Source organism: Poecilia mexicana, unplaced genomic scaffold (assembly GCF_051168715.1).
Source record: "Poecilia mexicana isolate PSO_F unplaced genomic scaffold, ASM5116871v1 scaffold_12, whole genome shotgun sequence".
Lineage (NCBI taxonomy): Eukaryota > Metazoa > Chordata > Actinopteri > Cyprinodontiformes > Poeciliidae > Poecilia > Poecilia mexicana.
In genome coordinates, this window is record NW_028263381.1 from 3,113,826 (window position 1) to 3,131,952 (window position 18,127).

An 18,127-nucleotide genomic window follows, 5' to 3' on the forward strand; every position below is an offset into this window, starting at 1 on the left:
ATCTGTTAGTGGAAGTTTTATTTTGTTGCTTCACATTTTTAAAAAAAGGGGGGATTTTTTTTAATACTTTGAAAGCAGGTGTTCCTACATCCTATCTGTACGCATCTGGTCCTTATTTATCTACGGGGGATATAAATAGAAAAGGTGTGAACCATGTTTGCATAGAGCGTGATCCGCCTGCCCCGGTATCGCTGCCCGTCACTGGGTCACGCCAACCATGCTTCACACAGAAGCAGTCACGTTTCCCCTGCAGCCTGTGTGACATTTGAGAATCCGTCAGAAGGAAGTTTGCATGTCTGTGAGCCGCGGCGCTCGGCCTCTATACACAGTTTACTCTCAGCAAGCAGCTGCGCGTAAACTGTTAGTGTTGCAGTGGGAAGCAGAGGGATTAGTCAGAGACCTGCCGTGTCACTCAGGGCAGGACAGAAAGTTGCACTTTTGACTTTGTTTGCCACTGAAACCCGACAAAAGGGATATCTGGAATATTACCTGACAGATCGCTTAACAACTTAGTTTAAAAAAAAAGTGTATTTTTTATCATTTGAGAAGGATTAAAAAATAAATTTGTAGAGCAGCTCGTTTTCTTAATGAATAATACAGCAAAGACACAACTGACTGTTTTGAGAGGCAAAAAGAGGAACTTTTTTCTTGTAAAGTGGCGGGTTGCTCTAATTTGGGAAACACTTTTTTAAATGTAGATTTAAAAAGAGAACATTTTTATTATTTACAAAAAATGTTGATGTTAATCTAAAAATAAAAAAAATTGTATTTTATATATATATATATATATATATATATATATATATATATATATATATATATAAATAAAAGGGGGGAAAAGAACAAGAAGGAGAAATATGTAAGGAAGATCTTTTTTTATCCAACACCTGGTAAATATGTCGCCTTTTCTAATCAAATGACAGAACAAAAAACTCAAAGAAGTATGAAGGAAAAAATCCTTTGTATTTTAAAATTAAACAAATCATGATCAAAAGATCAAAATAATGCTTCATACTATACATGACAATAACTTAAGTGTTCTTTGTACAGTAAATACAAAAACAGGAGAAGATGACATTTAGTTTCCCTGTGTTCAATATGTTTATTGGTCTACTTCTTTATAGTTTTTTCCCCGCAACAAGATCGTATTTAAATCCAAACTGAAGTAGATGTTTCTCTATGAAAACAACATGCTGGGGCCACTGTAGATAGAAGAAAAAAGAGAAAATTTCCACCACAAAATCTCAGAAAATTAAAAAAAAAAATCTGGAAATTCCTGAGTTCAAGTCAAAAATTTGCTTGAAAAAAAAACAACACTTTTTTTTTTTAGAAAAAACAAGAACATTTCTGAGAAAATGTTTTGACGTCTGAAATTGAAATTTCCAAGTTTTTTTCCTCTAATATCAAAATTTCTGAGGTTTTTTTCTAGCAAATTCTCAACATTTCAAGCTCAGAAATTTCTATGAATCTCAAAATCTGAGTTTTCTGATGGAAATGTACATTGTTTTAATCTACAGTGGTCCTAATATACAGTCATATGCAGCAGTGCAAGTAATAGAGCAGAATAAAAACAAAAAATAAGAAAAGAGAAAATCCTTACCATTTCCTTTTTTATTATTTATAAAAAAATGTTGAAACTTTGATCTAAAAATAAAAAACCAATACTGAGATAAAATGAACTCAGTCGGGCAGAAAGTCCGTTCCGCTCAGCTTGTCAGTCGATTACTGATCATAAAAAATGTATGAATATTACTGATTAAATGTTTTTCCGTCTATATTTCCCTGCCTTCCTGTGGAGTGTTAACACTGACTGAGAAATGTAAAAAAGTTAAATTTGATCTTTCTTCTGCAACAGCTCCTGCTCCTGATTTCACGCTTACAGGAAAATATGATTTCAGATAATTTTATCAGGCTCGTTTGAACTGCAAGCACTTATTTCATCAGATAAAACACTATTTAACCAAAGCAGCAATACTAAAAGAAAATAGCTGAATCATCACAAAATATGTGAGATGTCCCACTTTTCCTTTTGAAAGCTACTTTAAAGTTGAAGGTTTAGCTGAAGACATGGTTGCTGTTCTGTCCAGCTGTCCTCCTCAGGAGGCTGAATGAATTCCACAGCTCAGCAGTAAAAGACTTGCAGTCATGGTTCCTGCACGCGTTCCAGCAGAGTGGGGCTTCCTGTCTACTTCCTCTTCCTGCCCCGGCCTCGGCGGCCCCGGCCTGACGAGGGGCCCGCTCCGTCCGGGCCCAGGGCGCCGTCCGCCTGGCCGGCCGGGATGTTGATGTGGCCCTCCTGGATTTCGCTGCGGGCCTCGGAGGACAGCTGCTCGATCTTCTGCTGCGTCTCCAGGTAGAACATCACGTCTCTCAGCTGCTCCTGCAGCTCCGTTATCACCACGTCCTTCCGCTCACCTGCAGCACGTTTCAATAAAGCACAGAAAAATTATCTGTTTAAATATTATTAACAGACAAACTTTGGTTCTTTATCTACTAGAGGGATTCTGCAGGTTTCACAAACTCAAATTTAAGACCTTCTTACGACCGCTATGAATGAAATTTAAGACCCAAATTGCCAAAGAAAAGTACAAAAGAAAATTGTATATTTCATATAGTAGTAGTGCTGAGCTTTTTTGCACAGAATGAACATAACATTTTAGGGGTTTTTAACAGAAATAAGCAAATATCGTCCAGCCAACTGACGATAAATGGACACATACCCTTGATGGACGCAAAAAAGCGAGCTAGCAAGGGTATACTAGCGTCTAGTCAGCGGTAGCCTCAACCGCCCTGAGTTACAGAACAGAAGTTCGATGTCTGCGTGAGACTCAAATGTTTGAGTGGAGAAAAAAAAATTACATAGAACATACAACATTAAATAGCTCTGCTACAAAGACCATTGTTTAGCTAACAACCATGCTAATTGTGGCGATAATTAAACACGACAGAATTTAAGACCTGTGATTAAGGTATTTAAGGCCAACTCACATAAAAACAAATTTAAGACATTTTAAGGCCTTAACTTGAGACACATTAATTTAAGACTTAAGACTGTGCGGACAGCGTGTGTTAGAGGACTACAGAGATATTGACTGGCTGGTCAGACACCAAGAACAACTGAATGCACCGTTGCTAAGCGATGACAGGTCATATTAACAAAACCCCTCTTTAGCTAATGATGCTAACCATGCAAACTGTGCTGGTAAGATGTTGAACTACATAATCATTTACTCTCTTTTTAAAACAGTTGAACATTGACACTAGATGCTTCTTAATAGCATTCATCCTACAACAATGACCATCATTCTAACGTCTTATAAAATCTGAATACTGGCAATCAGCCATATGTTTCTGATCAGTTCTGATTAAATGTAGGCGTAGCAGAAATGTACAAAAACCCCCTTTGCATATTAAGACCATTTTATGATAACACAACCTCAGTAGGAGGGACGTCTTTTTACCAAATATGTGTCATCATGAAAAGGACTGAGGTAGAACAGTGTGAGGCAAGATGGATGCTTTCTGTTATCATCTGAGTCACTAAAAGAGGAGGGAGCAGAGCTGAGTTACACTAAAGATAACATCGCATTTGGTTTAACAGAAATCCATAACAGTTAGTCATATTCAGTACATTAGCCTTTACTTCTGTTAATTATGACACATATTCACTTACAGCTAATGAAGACATCTCATTTAAGGTCAGAATATCACATCAGACCAATAAAAAAAAATACTTTCAATACAAAAATGTGGATTTGATAAAAATGTGGTTTTTAAGGTGCTGTCAGAACACTCATTCCAATTCTCTAAAAATGACTGTACTTTTACAAATAATATTTGATGCAATTATAACAACTAACATAACTGAATAATTAGCTTCCCTATCTTCATACTTCAACTGTTTTTAGAGGGAAACATTTCTGTCCGTTCTACAAATGGGATCGACATCTGCAGTAAAAACCAGAGAGAGGACAAAATCCCTCTGAAAGCCCCGGTTTGAAATCCCCGAACCAGCCTCAACATTAAATTTATACTATGAGAAAAGATGATGTTTGTTCAGACAGTTTGCATTCCCCGTTTTAAAAATAACAACGTTTCTATAAACGGTGATTCGTGCTAAATGGGAAAGTCCAGAAACATGAGCGCTGCAGCTGGGCTGGGTGATGTAGTTCCTTCCTGGTTTGATAAGCGGTGCCTCACATGAGGAAGCTAACGGCCGACACTTTCAGATAGAGGAAGGGAGTGTTAGCAGTAACACTGACCCTCACACGGCCACATTAGAGTCAACACACTCTCTCTGGTTAATCTGTGTTAGTGTGTGTGTATTGGTTGGATAGAATAGAGAAACGTTATCGTTACAGAAGCAAATGTCAGTGGATGCAGTCAGTACTTTAGGTCAGTTAGCCAAAAATAATAAACACCGCCTTAACGCCAACATACATTTCTGTACATGCAAGTAATTCAAAGTGGTTCATAATTTCCACACAGACATGAACTTACTTAATACTAATTACATTTTTTTAAAATGTAATAAAAATTATTTTTTTAAAAAGATGACAGATCTGTGCAACCACAAACTCCTCTTTACGAATTACTTTTGGTTGATCTGCTGGAGTCACTGGGGTGTGTGTGTGTGTGTGTGTGTGTGTGTGGGCTTTCAAAGAAAGCAGCAGGGATAGAGCGGGGAATGACAACATGTCAGCAGAGAGGAATCTGGTATTTAGATAAAATATATTCTGTCTCCTCCTCTACAGGTCAGGGTTTGCATCAGATTCAGTTGATCAACACGATTCAATTAGACATACTGGAAGATTAGAGAGTGAGCAACTAATTGAAAAACCTATTCCCTCCCTCACCTGTGGTGGTGCTGTACCAAGAACCACTGAGGGAAATGACACAAAAACCTCTGAAGAAGACACTGAGTTCAACTTCCTTCTTCATGAAATGTAAACAAAAATGGAGTGGCACTGGATTTTAGCGGTCATAGAAATTTCTCCAGCTAGCGCTAGAACCCCACGTTTGTTTTGGTATTGACCCAGAATGCCCTGCGTTGTAGTCCACTTCCTGCTTTTGGAGCAGACTACAAAGTTCACCTTAATTGAACCAAGACAACCAGAGTTTATTTTTTTGGTTTGCATCAAAGTTTGATTACACATTCACACCTCCCCAAACAAACCGGACCGAAAAAAGAAAAAACACAGAAGAAGTATTCCTGTCTGTGGTGAACATAAAAACAAACGCATTGTATTTTTGAACACCCAGAATGGATCCGCGCCAAGTTCTAATAACTTAAATCCACACAGACATGTCTACTGATCCAATAATCCAAAAGAACCGTTTTCATGTCCGGAACATCAGACTCCCAATTTGCCATGGATGTAACCCTGCCCGTTGCTAAGCATGGATTCGGTTTGCTTCACAAGCATCTCCGCTCAACGGCGTGTTTTCCTGGAAAGAAGGGGCTGGTCCAGAATGCCATCACACCTGCTACCCCTAAAAGGTAGGACCCTTGGGGGTGGACATGGGTCAGCTCCAGCCCCCAGGGTTGCAGCTGTAAAACTCCTCTCTCCGACACATTCCTGTCACTGTTTTCACATCTATGTGTCACAGAACCAAAAACTAGAGGTCTTCTAAAGGGTTGTTTCTCAACCCTGGTCCTCGAGGCACACTGCCCTACGTGTTTTAGGTGTTTCCTTGCTTCAGCCCAGCTAATTTCAATTGATGGCTGATAAACAGGTGTTTGTTGAACAGCAACCAGGTGAATCAGGGGACAAAAACCCTTTGAGAGCACCGGTTCAAAATCCCTACAACAGCCTAATCATCCAAATTATACGAAAAGCTGATGTTTGTTCAGACAGTTTCCATTAACCATTAAAAAAAATAACGTTTCAATAGACAGTGATTCGTGCAAAGTGGGAAGACCAGAAAAGCGAGTGCTGCAGCTGGGCTGGGTGATGTAGTTCCTTCATGGTTTAATAAGTGGCGCCTCACATGAGGAAGCTAACGGCCACTTGGTCATGTGGAAACGCATGACTGAGCGCATGTTTCCTCAGTCTGTTTATAACCATTTATATGGTTTATAAATGTCAGCTGTAAATACACATCAGTTGTCTTGGACATCATTTGTCTATTTACAATAAGCGATGCTCAGCCTGGCAGGGGGCAAGTAAAGCCTGGTGGCCCGCCAGGCTTATGAACACACTGGGGGAACCCTGTGTTTAGAGCAACCTTTCATTAGTAGTAAGTGGAGCACTGATCAATATATTTGATGTGTGATTAATCTGGTGATGGCTTCTGACAAAATGTAATGTTTATTGCTCGTCTCATAATTATGTTCTTACGGTGTAAAGCACTTTGAACTGTCTTATTGCTAAAATGTGCTACACAAATAAACTTGACTGACTCGACTTGCTGCTGTCATGACAGACGTTTTTGGAGTACGACAGCACGTTGCTATCGCTACTTAGCAGGACATGAACACTCCTTAAATGTTGGAGGAAAAACAAATGGCTTTTGAAGCTCGTCCGAGGAAACTTTACATGAGCAGCAGCAGAAAGGTCATGATGACATGGGAGAGAATACTCAAACATAAGATCTATGAGCTGCATGAAAGGCTTGTTTGACTTGTAAAGGATGACCTCCGACAACTCAGGGACAACAAGAGAAACATTATGAGGCCATTATTTACACGGAAGCTACAGTGGTTATGAGAGGACCATAAAGTCTAAAAGGGAAGGTACCAATCCTCATAGGGCGGATGTGAAGAGAGGGAACTTCGTCTGAATGCTTCCTGTAAGAAAAACCCAGAGGTAGAAGGAAAACTACTACAGGTAGACTGCCCTCAGGCACTCATGATGAAAACATTCCTGAGTTGAACGTAATAATGGTGGGACTAAGAAACAATGTTATTCCAAAAGGTTAGCACCTCAGGCCATTTATTCTAGCAAGAAAGGAGAATATGCCTCATAAAGACTCGCTTACTACTCATTCCTCCTCCTCTCCACCCGCTTGCAGACGGCTACTACACTCAGTTATAGCTGCGGCTTGGTTGTGTTGCAGTAATTTGTATCTCATTTGCAAATGTGACCACGTAAAGAGGAAGTAGTCTCTGACAGTGATATTCTGTCAAAAATAAATCATTCTGTTCTAGCTGGCATTTCTAAAGGGTCCTGGCAGAGGAGCAGCTGATCAGGAACAAACAAGATAACAATGAGCGAAAGAACTTATTTGATTATGTAAACCAGCCAAAACATTTCCCGGCAGTCATTTCTCGTAGCATAGCGCTCTCCACGGCCCACCTTTTGTTCCACAGAGAGAGGGAGTTCATCTGGAAATGAGTTGATCACACATGGAAATAGTAAACTACGACCATCAACAGAACCACTTTTGGCAGCTGTAATGTGTAGGTAGTTACCTTCCATCAGATCTCGCCAGTCGCTCAAATTGTCGTGGAGGAAATTCCCCCCGCTCTTCTTTATGACATTGCCTCATTCATTCTAATGTAATACAATGTATTTTATTTAATGACTGTAAATCTGGATTCTCTGTGAAACAGACAAGAAAGCTGTAATTGGAGTCCCAGAAACATGTCCGCTAATCCACTAATAGTGGAGCTACTTTTTCGTTTAGCGCTTTAGGTAACTTTGAAAACCATTAGCGCACATAGCTTCCCCTAAATAGAAGATTTTTTTTTAAATTCTATTGCACTAATTTACTTAGCTGTTTTGTAAACTTTTAGCTGAATAAAGTTTGACATCTGTGTTAAGTGCCTTAAAAACATGTAAATTCTAATGTCAAATTAAATTGGTGCCCTAGGTGTGGAGTCTTTCAAGGGAAGTTATGCTTTTAATTGAAGTTAGCGCTTTAGCATTAGCTTCCGTTAAAGTATGTGTTGGTGTAGCATTTTAGCATTAGTTTCCACTAAATAAGGTCTTGGCGTAGCACTTATCGATAGCTTCTGATAAATAACATGTTGGTGTAGTGTTTTAGTATTAGCTTCTTCTGTATAACATGTTGTAGTACTACAGCAGTAGCTTCTGCTATGCAATATGTTGGTGTAGTGTTTTAGCATTGGATGAAATATTTACCGTTAGAAGAAAGAGACACCTGTTTTGCAGAATGGAGACTGAAGTAGTACTAGTGGACAGACATTACTGAGGCAGAAATGTGGAGGAAGCTCCATGACTTACCGCTCTCTTTTCCTTTGCGTTCCTCCTCAGCCAGCTGGGCTTGCAGCTGCGTCTGATTGGCTCTCAGACAGCGGTTCATCTCCTGCTCCTCCTTCAGCTCCTGGCTCAGCTTCAGCACTCGACTGTTGAGCTGAGTGCACCTGAAAGAGCCCGATACGTAAAGACTGTGGCTTCACCACTTCATCCTTAGAAAACAAGCGTGGCTGGAGAAGAGCTGTTTTCCTTTAACACTATGATTAACAGCAGGACTTCCAGATATTTGTGGCAGGAAAATATCATGACAAGCACAAGTCTGACATATGCAATACAGGGAAATGGCGGTCAGGCTAAACAAGATATTGGCATTTCTTAGGAATTGACAACAGATTCCTGTAATTTCTCAGTAAAGGCTGTTGGTAGATCTACTGAAATGTGTTTTTGTAGGAAGTGGAGCAGCAACTGAACAGTCACGAAACCATGGCAACAAGATACAATAATGTGCTTAGTCATGATAACTCAATTATTGAAATAATCATCAGCTAATTTAATAATTGATTAATCGTTTATTGGGAGAACAACACACTCAGAACTGTAATTAAGCTAAAACTATACAAAAATATGCACTTTCTATTTAACACACAAAAAAAACTTGTCTGTAAAAATATTCTACCTAGATCTTCAAGTGGCAATTTTAGTTTCACCTGGTTCAAATTCTATAAAAAACTTCTAGCTTCTTATGCTATCTAGTTAATCTAGGTTAATCCAAAAACTAATTACCAGATTATTTCTACACTGTATTGATGTTAAATCAAGCAGAAACGTTTTAGCTGCAAATTCATCCTTTGCTACAAATGACCAAGTGTACACTGTTACTGCATTTTAGGGAACTAAATGTTTATTTTCTTATCTAAAAAAGGAATTGAATGTGTTTATTTGCATTTTTTATGTATTTTTTAGTACTGTATAAAATAAGCTTTAGTGGTTAAATAAAAAAAATCTGCAGTGTGCCAAATTTTTTATCCGATTAATCATCAGAATAACGATTAATCACTGCAACTAACGATTATTACTGAATATAATTGCTATTTGCAGGCCTGAATACAAGCTCACATCGTACACACACACAAACACACACTCTCTCCCCATTTAAAGACAAACCTACTTCTTCTCTAGGCTCTGCTTCTCTTTGCTTATTTCTCCTAATCGCTGCTCCAGGTTATCGCAGCGCTCCAGGGTCTCCTTAAACTTCACCTTCATGTTGTTGATCTGAGGGCAGAATCAAAGAGTTTGAATCCAGAACTCAGAACCTGACACGACACCGAGACATATTGTTGCTTCTCTACCTCCTCGGCCGTCTCCTTCTCCAGATGAACGATCTTGTTCTCCCAGTAGATCCTCTGGGACTCCAGCTGGCTGGTCAGCAGGTACGAGTACTGCAGACAGAGGCAGATCGTTGGAATCTGTCTGGGCTCGTTCAGGGGAACCGAATCTCATCTAAACAACATTTAAAAAATAACTGCTTACCTCCAACTGGAGAGCATCTATTTTCTCATCTTGGCAAGTGTCTCCTTCGCACTCAAACTGCACCATCTTCCCGTCGGTCTTACTGGCCACCAGGCGGTGCACGTAGTTATCTGCATTAGAAGAGTTACACAGCAATCACTGCAGAAAGGCTTTTCTATTTCAGGTAAAAAAAAAAAAAAATCCTAGGAAAATCATCATTGGGACAATTGTTGATCCTCCTAGCGATTTTTTTTTTAAAATAAATGTAACTACAGCATTTTTTAAAATTTGTTCTCAACCTTTCTTCAGTTGATCAGAAATGGCTGATTCCATGACACCATGTATCTCTGTCTCACCACCACAGTGAGAGAGCAGGATGGAAGGAGAGCTTAAAAAAAAAGAACCCCCAAAACTTAGTGAAGAATGGGATCTTGGAGTTATCAAGTCTCTATGTCAACCATTGGAAGCTCTGTATGTGCCAAGGGGAGCAAGGTTAAGATGACCTACCATCATAAATGTAAACATATTGAGTTTGCGAAACTCTACTGAGACTTTAAGTGGAACTGTGAGCTTTGGTCAGTCGAGGCTAAGGCAGGAAACTCTGCCCACATCAGGAGCTTCTCATGGCAGCCCAGTTATGTTATGAAATATAAAAGAAGTGAAACATAATGAGCTGAAAACACCAACTGGAAGCTAAGGTAGTACAAATTACATGTGGTCTTTAAGACATTAATTATACAATAAGGCTGAAATAATTAATCGGTTTAGTCATGATTAATCGATTCTTGAAATAATGATCGACTAATTTAGTAATCAAATAATCGTTCGTTGGATAATAGAGTCTAAAAAAAGGCCATTTGCTGAGAAAACACAGTTACAGCAGTGATAACGACAAAAGTCAACAAAATATATATATAAATTTTGCATCTAACATAAAAAAACTTTGTAAATATGTTCTACATAAAACAGAACAAATTCTGTGAAAATAAGGTTTTTAGTTGCAGAAATGATCAAACATACGTTACAGGAATGTGTCGATATTTTATATTTGTTTAATTACTTTTAAAAAGCAACAGGATTAATTGTTTATTTGCATTTTTAATATTGGACAAAATAAGCTTAATGAAAGAAATGAAAAATCTGCAGAACGTGGCAATAATTTTCTGATTAATCGATTAATCGCCCGAATAATCGATTAGTAAAATAATTGCTTGTTTCAGTATAATAAATCTGGAAGAATGGAGGAGTAAAAAAACATATTCAGCATTTAAAATGATTCACTGTTTTGTTCTGTAAAACAATGAAGCTAAAATATCCACTTTATATCAAGTGAAGCATCAAGTTCACTGTTTGTTTTAACCCCAACTTGTTAGTTTGGGTTGAACCAGTAAGAACTGCTCCGTGTTTGCGGCAGACAGATAAGAGAAACAGAAGCACTCTGACTTAGTTACTAATTTACGGAAACTGTGTGTTGAGTAAACTGGTTTTATGATGTCTTACTTCTCCCTCTCTTAAAACACACACACACCAGCAGGTTACCTCTTATACTCAATTTGCTCTGAACTATATTGGTGAAGAATGAAAATAGGTTGATAACTTTTTATCTGGTGCTACCGCTGACTCAGTACCAGCTCCTTATGTTTCCACCAGGTCAAGAAAATCAGACAAACTCAGCACCAGATCACTGCTGGAGCAGAGGAAACATTCCCACCGGCCAGAAACACGAGGCGGACCCGCAGGGAACAGCAGCCAATCAAAACATTGTAAATGCCATGTTCAAAACTGTTTGTTTGTTTTAAATCTGAAAAAAATCAAAAACAAAATCTCGAACAAAGAAACCCAGAAAAACCACATCTAGATTCATAGCCTTGATTAGCATCAGATTAGCGCGAGCTAATGAAACTCAATTTATAGGACTTAATCGGATCTCACTGAGTTTTTCCTCAGAGTTCAATGGGTCAAGGTGTCGTTTACATCTGATTATTTTCCATCAGATCCATAACAACCATATCCTACTCAGTTCTTCAGTATCTTTGGTCTTTAAATATCACCAAGAGGTTTTAAATAAATGTTTAAAGGCTGTTTATGCTCCGGTTTCCAGCTGCTGTTCTGGTTTACAGTTTATCTGTAAGTCATGGCAGCCATTCCACTCTGAATGAAAAAGACTCCCTTTTTGACATTTTTAGGGTTTCTTCTGCCCCCTGGTGGACAAAATTCATTGCAGCAACAACAGAAATGGTTTCCTATCAATAAACCTTCTTTGCAGTCGCCACCCTGTTTTCCCACACAAATCCCGTCATCAAATGCGCAGTACCTCCAGCGTAGTCCCACACACGGTGATTTGTGAGCTGCATGGCGTAGGTGTGCTGCGTCTCCTCAAAGTGCTTGTAGGCATGTCGACTGACGTAGCGCCCGCAGCCGATGTGCCCGCAGATCAAACAGATCCACAGGTTCTGCAGGGGAAAAAAACCCACACACAATAATTAAAAGAAAAGTTCAATAAACAACACCGTCAGTCAGAGAGTGATTGGTCACCTCCTGGACGCCGCACTCAAAGCATTTGTTCTCTTCCACCGGCTCTGGCGTCTGACAGTACCGACACACCGGACACCTAGAAAACACACAGTGCACTCAGCTGAGGTCAAAGGTCCTTTGTGAAACACAAAAATACACACAGCAGAACAAACACATCACACAAAGCTGGGCGAGACGTCCAGAATCACGTAGACACATGGAGCAGAGACAATCAGAGACGCAGCCGACCGGCACGGAGAAACTGAGCGAAGAACAAACATGGAGGACGGAAACAAGTCAGATTAAAAAAAAAAAAAAAAAAACGACAACAGCTTTCAGATCGAGACGCTGAGCAGGTGTAAAACAACGTTTCGGAGAAGGAAAGGTTGAGTGTTGGACTCACGAGGCGTCTTCCCACCGCTGGAGACACTGGCTGTGAAAGCTGTGGTTGCAGAGGGTGGTGAGGATGCCGTTGACCGACTCGTCCATCCTCTCCAGGCACACGGTGCACTTCGGCAGCTCGGTCAGCTCCATCACCGGCAGGCTGGCTCCCTGCAGCAGAACAGACAGGAAGAGGAGAAACACGGAGGAATTAAATGTACAGAGGAAGGAGAAACCAGGAAAGGTTGAAGGTCAGGGTTGAGACGCTAGTAAAGGCTGGTTTTGTTTGAAATAAAGCTGAAATGTTAAATGTGGATACAACAAATACATCTGGGAAAACAAACAAAAAATCCAAAGAAAATAATGTTGAGACAAAGTATCACAAAGTATTTTTTTCTTTATTGAATTGTTTTTCTTCCAGATCATAGTTGGGTGGATGTATTAATATAAAGCTGTAGCCACTCTATACTTAATTTTCTGGACAATAAACTATTCCAGTAACTATTTCACTAAACAATAACATTGTTGCTCTGAGACCATTTTCAAGTATTGTTAATAATGCAATTTTGCTCTCTCAAAAAATAATAGACTTTAATTTTGCATAGAACATTTAACACTGGAACTTGATATTTTAAATATTCAAAGTAAAACAAGCAAAAACCTGGGATGCATCGATCCACTTTTTTCACTTCCGATACCGATACCGACACTGATACCGATATTTGAGGTTTAGTATCTGCTAAAGCCAATCCCATACTGAAAAACAGAGCTGAATTGAATTAAAATGTTTCCTGTTTTTAAACACAAACATAAATGTACTGAGTTACAAATGTATTTGCTGACTCTACACCAGAACAACACACTTAAATACACCAATAGCTTTATAAGCTATTGGTGTATTGTTGTACAACTTTAATTTGTTCAGTCAGTCCAATTAAGAGTCTAAGAACCAATGTAAAATAATAAAAAAATGCACAAAAACAATGTAAAAAACAAATTACAATAAACCTTCCAAATGGTTCAGAAAGTGCAAATAGGAATTCTAAGTATAATGTAAATTAAATAATCGCTCAGAGAACAAAGCATAGAACTAGACTGAATAGATCTGCCCTTATGAATTGGGCTCTTTGTCAACGATACCTGATCTAGATTGTTTTTTTCATTATCAGGACCGATACAGATATTAATGTCTGATCGGTGTATGTCAACCAAAAACAATAAACAAAATGGAAAAAAAAAAACACACACACACACACAACCGAATCATAAATAAAATGGACTGTGACGCCAAACTAAACAAAATTTTCCTTCAAAAAATATTATAATTTAAACTTTTTATGCGATTGATTATGTGCTTAATTGAAAAAATTCCCAGAAACGTTGTTCACCTGCAGCCAAGCGACTCTCCCACGTGGTTCAGTGATTAAGGTCGAGGTCGGAGGTCAAGAAGCCACAGAGCTTACCTTGCCTTTATCTGTGAGCCCAGAGCTCTCCATGTCTGTCTGTCTGTCTGAGCTGTCTGAGCTGTCTGTCTGTCTGTCTGAGCTGTCTGTCCGTCCGTCCAAACACGCATCACCTTAAACTGACGGCTCACTAACAGACCTCGGAGCCACTTGCCTTGTGGAAACTTGTTCTTGGAATTAGAGCAAAGCAGCAGGTTCAGAAGGAAACGACAAGCATTCTTACGTCCTCAGACTTTATGACCTCCGCTCGCTCCACGTAGACCAGCTGGCACACTGCTTCCTCGATGGAGTTGAACTGGCGTCCGTTGCAGGCCGTGTAGAAGCTGTCTGCATCAGCCTGGGAGACGCAAAACAGACGGCATGTTGAGAAACAGCCGAGTCAGAGGCGCTCCTGATTGGCTGATCTGTCTTTCAGAATGTTAATAATGCTCACCAAAAAAAAATAAAAAATAGAGTAGTAATGGTAGAGAAAGGGCAGTTTCCTGGGAAACGCAAAAGATTTAGGATGTAAATCAATGTTTTACAGACATTGTACCTTACATAAAACTCATAGGCTCATATGAAATTTTATTATTGTTACGTTGTTACTAATGTATACAATACCCAAATATATGAAAATGCCGAGATAATTTCCATTTGGAAATTTGGGCTGCAATTAACCATCATCATAGCTGTTGATTATTCTGACAATTAATTGGTTACACAGAAAAACAAACTGGAATATTCTGCTTGAATTTTTTATTTTTATTTTTTACAATGTTATATTACAAGAAATACATTTACATGATGTAAAAGCTAAACTTGAATTTCTTTTCAAATTAAGAAAATAGACATTTTATTACCTCAAATGCAACAGCGCAGAACTGCTTTGCTAATTTGTTGACCATTTTCTGGATTAACCCATTAACAACCAGACAGCAAAAGATTTTTGATAGCAGACGGAGTTACCTGAGAGGAGAATTTGATGAGAACCATGTACTGATTGGGAGTGGAGTCCCGTATGATCTTCATGTGCTCCATGACGTCATTAAATGGAGCCATGAGCTTCATGAGGTCGTGGCTGGTCATGGTGGCCGGAACGGTTAGGATGCACACCATGGCGCTGCGCCGCACGTCTTCGGTCAGCGACGTCATCTTACTGCAGGCAGAGTGGACAAAAAAGACGTTTTACATTCACAAAAAGATTTATTTATTTATCTGATTTAATGCTGTATTAGTGGTAGTTAAGGAGAGCAGCAGGACATCCCAGGTCAGGGTTGTGACAGATTTGAAAAACTGGAATATCCAGAGTTCTTAGTGCCTTACAATCAATTACAACATAACATGCAAAAATGACACATCAGCCATTAATTTACAGGAAGGAAAGACACGAAGGAGGAGGAACACAAGGAAAAAACATAGTAAGGAAACAAGAAATAAAAAAGAAAGAGGGAAATAATTAAGGAAATAAGGAAGAAATTAAGGAAAGAAAATATGAAAATAAATTAAAAACTAAGGAAAAATAGAAGGAAACAAGAAAGGCACTAAGGAAAGTGAGTCAACTAAGGAAACAAGCAAAGAACTTAGGAAAGAAAGAAAACGAGCAAGGAACTAATGAAAGAAGGAAACTAGGAAGGAGTTAAGGAAAGAACATGACAACTAAGGAAACAAACATCAAATAAGAAAAGAAGATAGGAAAACACAAGAAACTGAGGAAAGAGAAGGAAACAAGGAGGGAGGAAAGACAGAAGGAAGGACAAGATAGGAAGTAAATAAAAGATGATAAGGAAGGACAAAAGGGAGGAAAAGATGAAAAACGGATGGAAATAAGAGAGAGAATGAGGAAAAAGAAAGGAGGGATAAAGGGAAGATGAAAGGAAGGATATCAGAAAGGACAGTGGGATACTGGACAGGAAATAAAATCCCTTCTCTTTTCTTTCTTCCCTGCATAGTTATCCAGAGCTGGAAAAAACTGAAATTAAGCTCCATCGTCTTCCAGGGTGGAGGCGGACGGAACCCAGTACTAGTTTTCAGAACGTGTCCGATCAGAACCCACAACGACTCACTTGGTCTTGTAGAGGTGCATAATGCCATGGACAATCTCCACCGACGGATTCCCGCTGAAGAAGGAGATCTGTTCCGGTAGCTGCTTGGAGGGCGAGTCCGGAGCCGTCTGCGAGGCGCCGCTGGTCTCCTGGGAAACCGGTGTCTCAGTCCATGCACTCTGAGGACTGCTGCTTCCTTCGTCACTTCCTACTGCACGAGAAAAGAAACGTTAGCTCAATCAGAGGCAACGACCACGGTTTGCTAAAAATCATACAGTGTGATCAGTTCTGGATCTAATATTACACTCATAACCAAGCATGGGTCAGTTAAAGCCCTCCATCAGGAGTAGAGTCTGAAAGTCAGGTGTGTTTATAATTGCTGTCAATTAGATTTAGGAGAGGAAGATGATGAAGGATTCTACAGGTAGTTATGCTTAAAGAACAGAACATGAGATTCTAAAAACCTCCAGGAACCTTTTAGTTCAGGCTTTTACTTGATGGAAAGTGGCAGCTGACAGAAAACAGCAGCAGCAGCTGTTTCACCCTAGTGTCAGCTGCCGGAAGCGGACACCGGAAGCGCCGTTACCAGCTGCGGCTTGCCGTCTCTCCTGTCGTTTGTGGCACCAAGACGTGGGCAGGAGGCTGGTCAAGTCCGTCAAAGCTACAAAGCCCCACAGAATGGACTCATTTGCCCATCACTTAACAAAGATAGTAAAATGGACTGAACCCCTTCTCTGAATCATTTTTTTGTGTTGTGACAGAGCACAATACTCTGCTAAAACAGACCACAACTATCAAGTTTCCTTCATAGAGTGTACACGGTCTCTAACAATGTTTAGTTTGGTGGTTTGTGTCAAGGTGACATCTAGGTCGAGGTAAATTAAGCACAAGGAGCAACAACGTGTTCCCAGCTCTTCATATGTATAAATGCTTACCTGAGGTGGGCTCATAGGTTTCTATCACCATGTCCCCCACGGATCTGCTGCCCATATGCTGGTGCAGGATGGCTGCTCTCTCCAGCTCACTCTTCCCACTCAGGGCATGTTTGGCTAAACCGAGACTTTTTTCCCGGAGCTCCTCCTCGGACATGCCTTCAACTAGAGGTGAAACAAACGGCATCATCTCGGCACAAAAAGCCTAAACATTAGACCAGCACAACACCCAGGCTAAGCTAAGCAGCGGGCAGAGCTGCTTTTACTGTCACTGCTGGTCAGTCTTTGGCTCAGCACTCACTTTCAAAATAGAAACTCGAAAATGCTCACTTACCAGCAGAGTATTGAAAACCTCGTGGAAAAGGAGACTGGTCGGCTATTTCCAGACGGATAACAACCAGCGAAACACTCATGTGTTAAAAGGGAAAGAAAGCACTTTAACAGAAACAAAAACAAACAGCTGACAGCTGAGCTAGCTCCACAAGGCTAGCTGGATGACTAGCAGTTCACTTTGGGCCCGCAAAACTATCAGCTGAGAGCAAAATAAAATAGATCGAATAATTTTTTTTTAGTTCAGCCAAACAATATAGTAACTTCCCTGCTTTTAAATGTAAACATTATATTAGTGTTATAATGTTCAACTACCTAAACTTCAGCTAGGTGGTCTAATGGTAGAGGGATCCAATTCTTCCTCTACACCTCAAAGAGCTACGGAATAATTTGGTGCCCCCTGCTGGCAAGGACGCGTAATTATAAGATACACAAACTCAAATTCGCTAAAAAAAAATAAAAAAAAAATACTCCTAAAAAGTTGCTGGGGGGATTGGATAGAAAAAAAAACAATTGTCAAACCCAAAGAGGTTTAAAAATGATTAAGAATCTTCCAAATCTCAGATATTTGTCTGACAAATTAAATATCTATAAAAAAGTTATAATTTTTTTCACAGCACTCGACTCATAAGTTTATGAGATGGGTAAAAATTATTTAAAATCATAAGTTATTTAACAGCATCCCACAAAGGTATTTGCACCCCTTGAACTTTTTCCATTTCTATCAAGTTTGATAGAAATGGTCACACCCACAGAATTCAGTGTACTTCATGTACCAGATCAACAATGGAGAACACAATTCTAAAATAGAA

At 39.5% G+C, this 18,127-nt stretch overlaps 1 protein-coding gene across 2 annotated transcripts; it reads right to left on the reverse strand.

Moving 5' to 3' along the window:
• Window positions 1-942: 942 nt before the first annotated feature.
• brap (BRCA1 associated protein) lies at window positions 943-18,004 on the reverse strand. Of its 2 annotated transcripts, none has more exons than XM_015006134.2 (13): window positions 17,320-18,004; window positions 16,989-17,150; window positions 16,075-16,261; window positions 14,978-15,167; window positions 14,253-14,366; window positions 12,589-12,737; window positions 12,207-12,282; window positions 11,986-12,124; window positions 9,693-9,802; window positions 9,512-9,601; window positions 9,331-9,434; window positions 8,190-8,329; window positions 943-2,415 (listed from the first exon to the last, which is right to left on the reverse strand). In XM_015006134.2, the coding sequence occupies exons 1-13, from the start codon at window positions 17,396-17,398 to the stop codon at window positions 2,186-2,188; spliced, it is 1,770 nt and encodes a 589-aa protein (XP_014861620.2). In that variant the 5' UTR covers window positions 17,399-18,004; the 3' UTR covers window positions 943-2,185. The 2 variants fall into 2 exon arrangements, with proteins under 2 accessions (XP_014861620.2, XP_014861619.2); XM_015006133.2 differs by having other exon boundaries at window positions 16,075-16,264; window positions 17,320-18,003.
• Window positions 18,005-18,127: the final 123 nt, after the last annotated feature.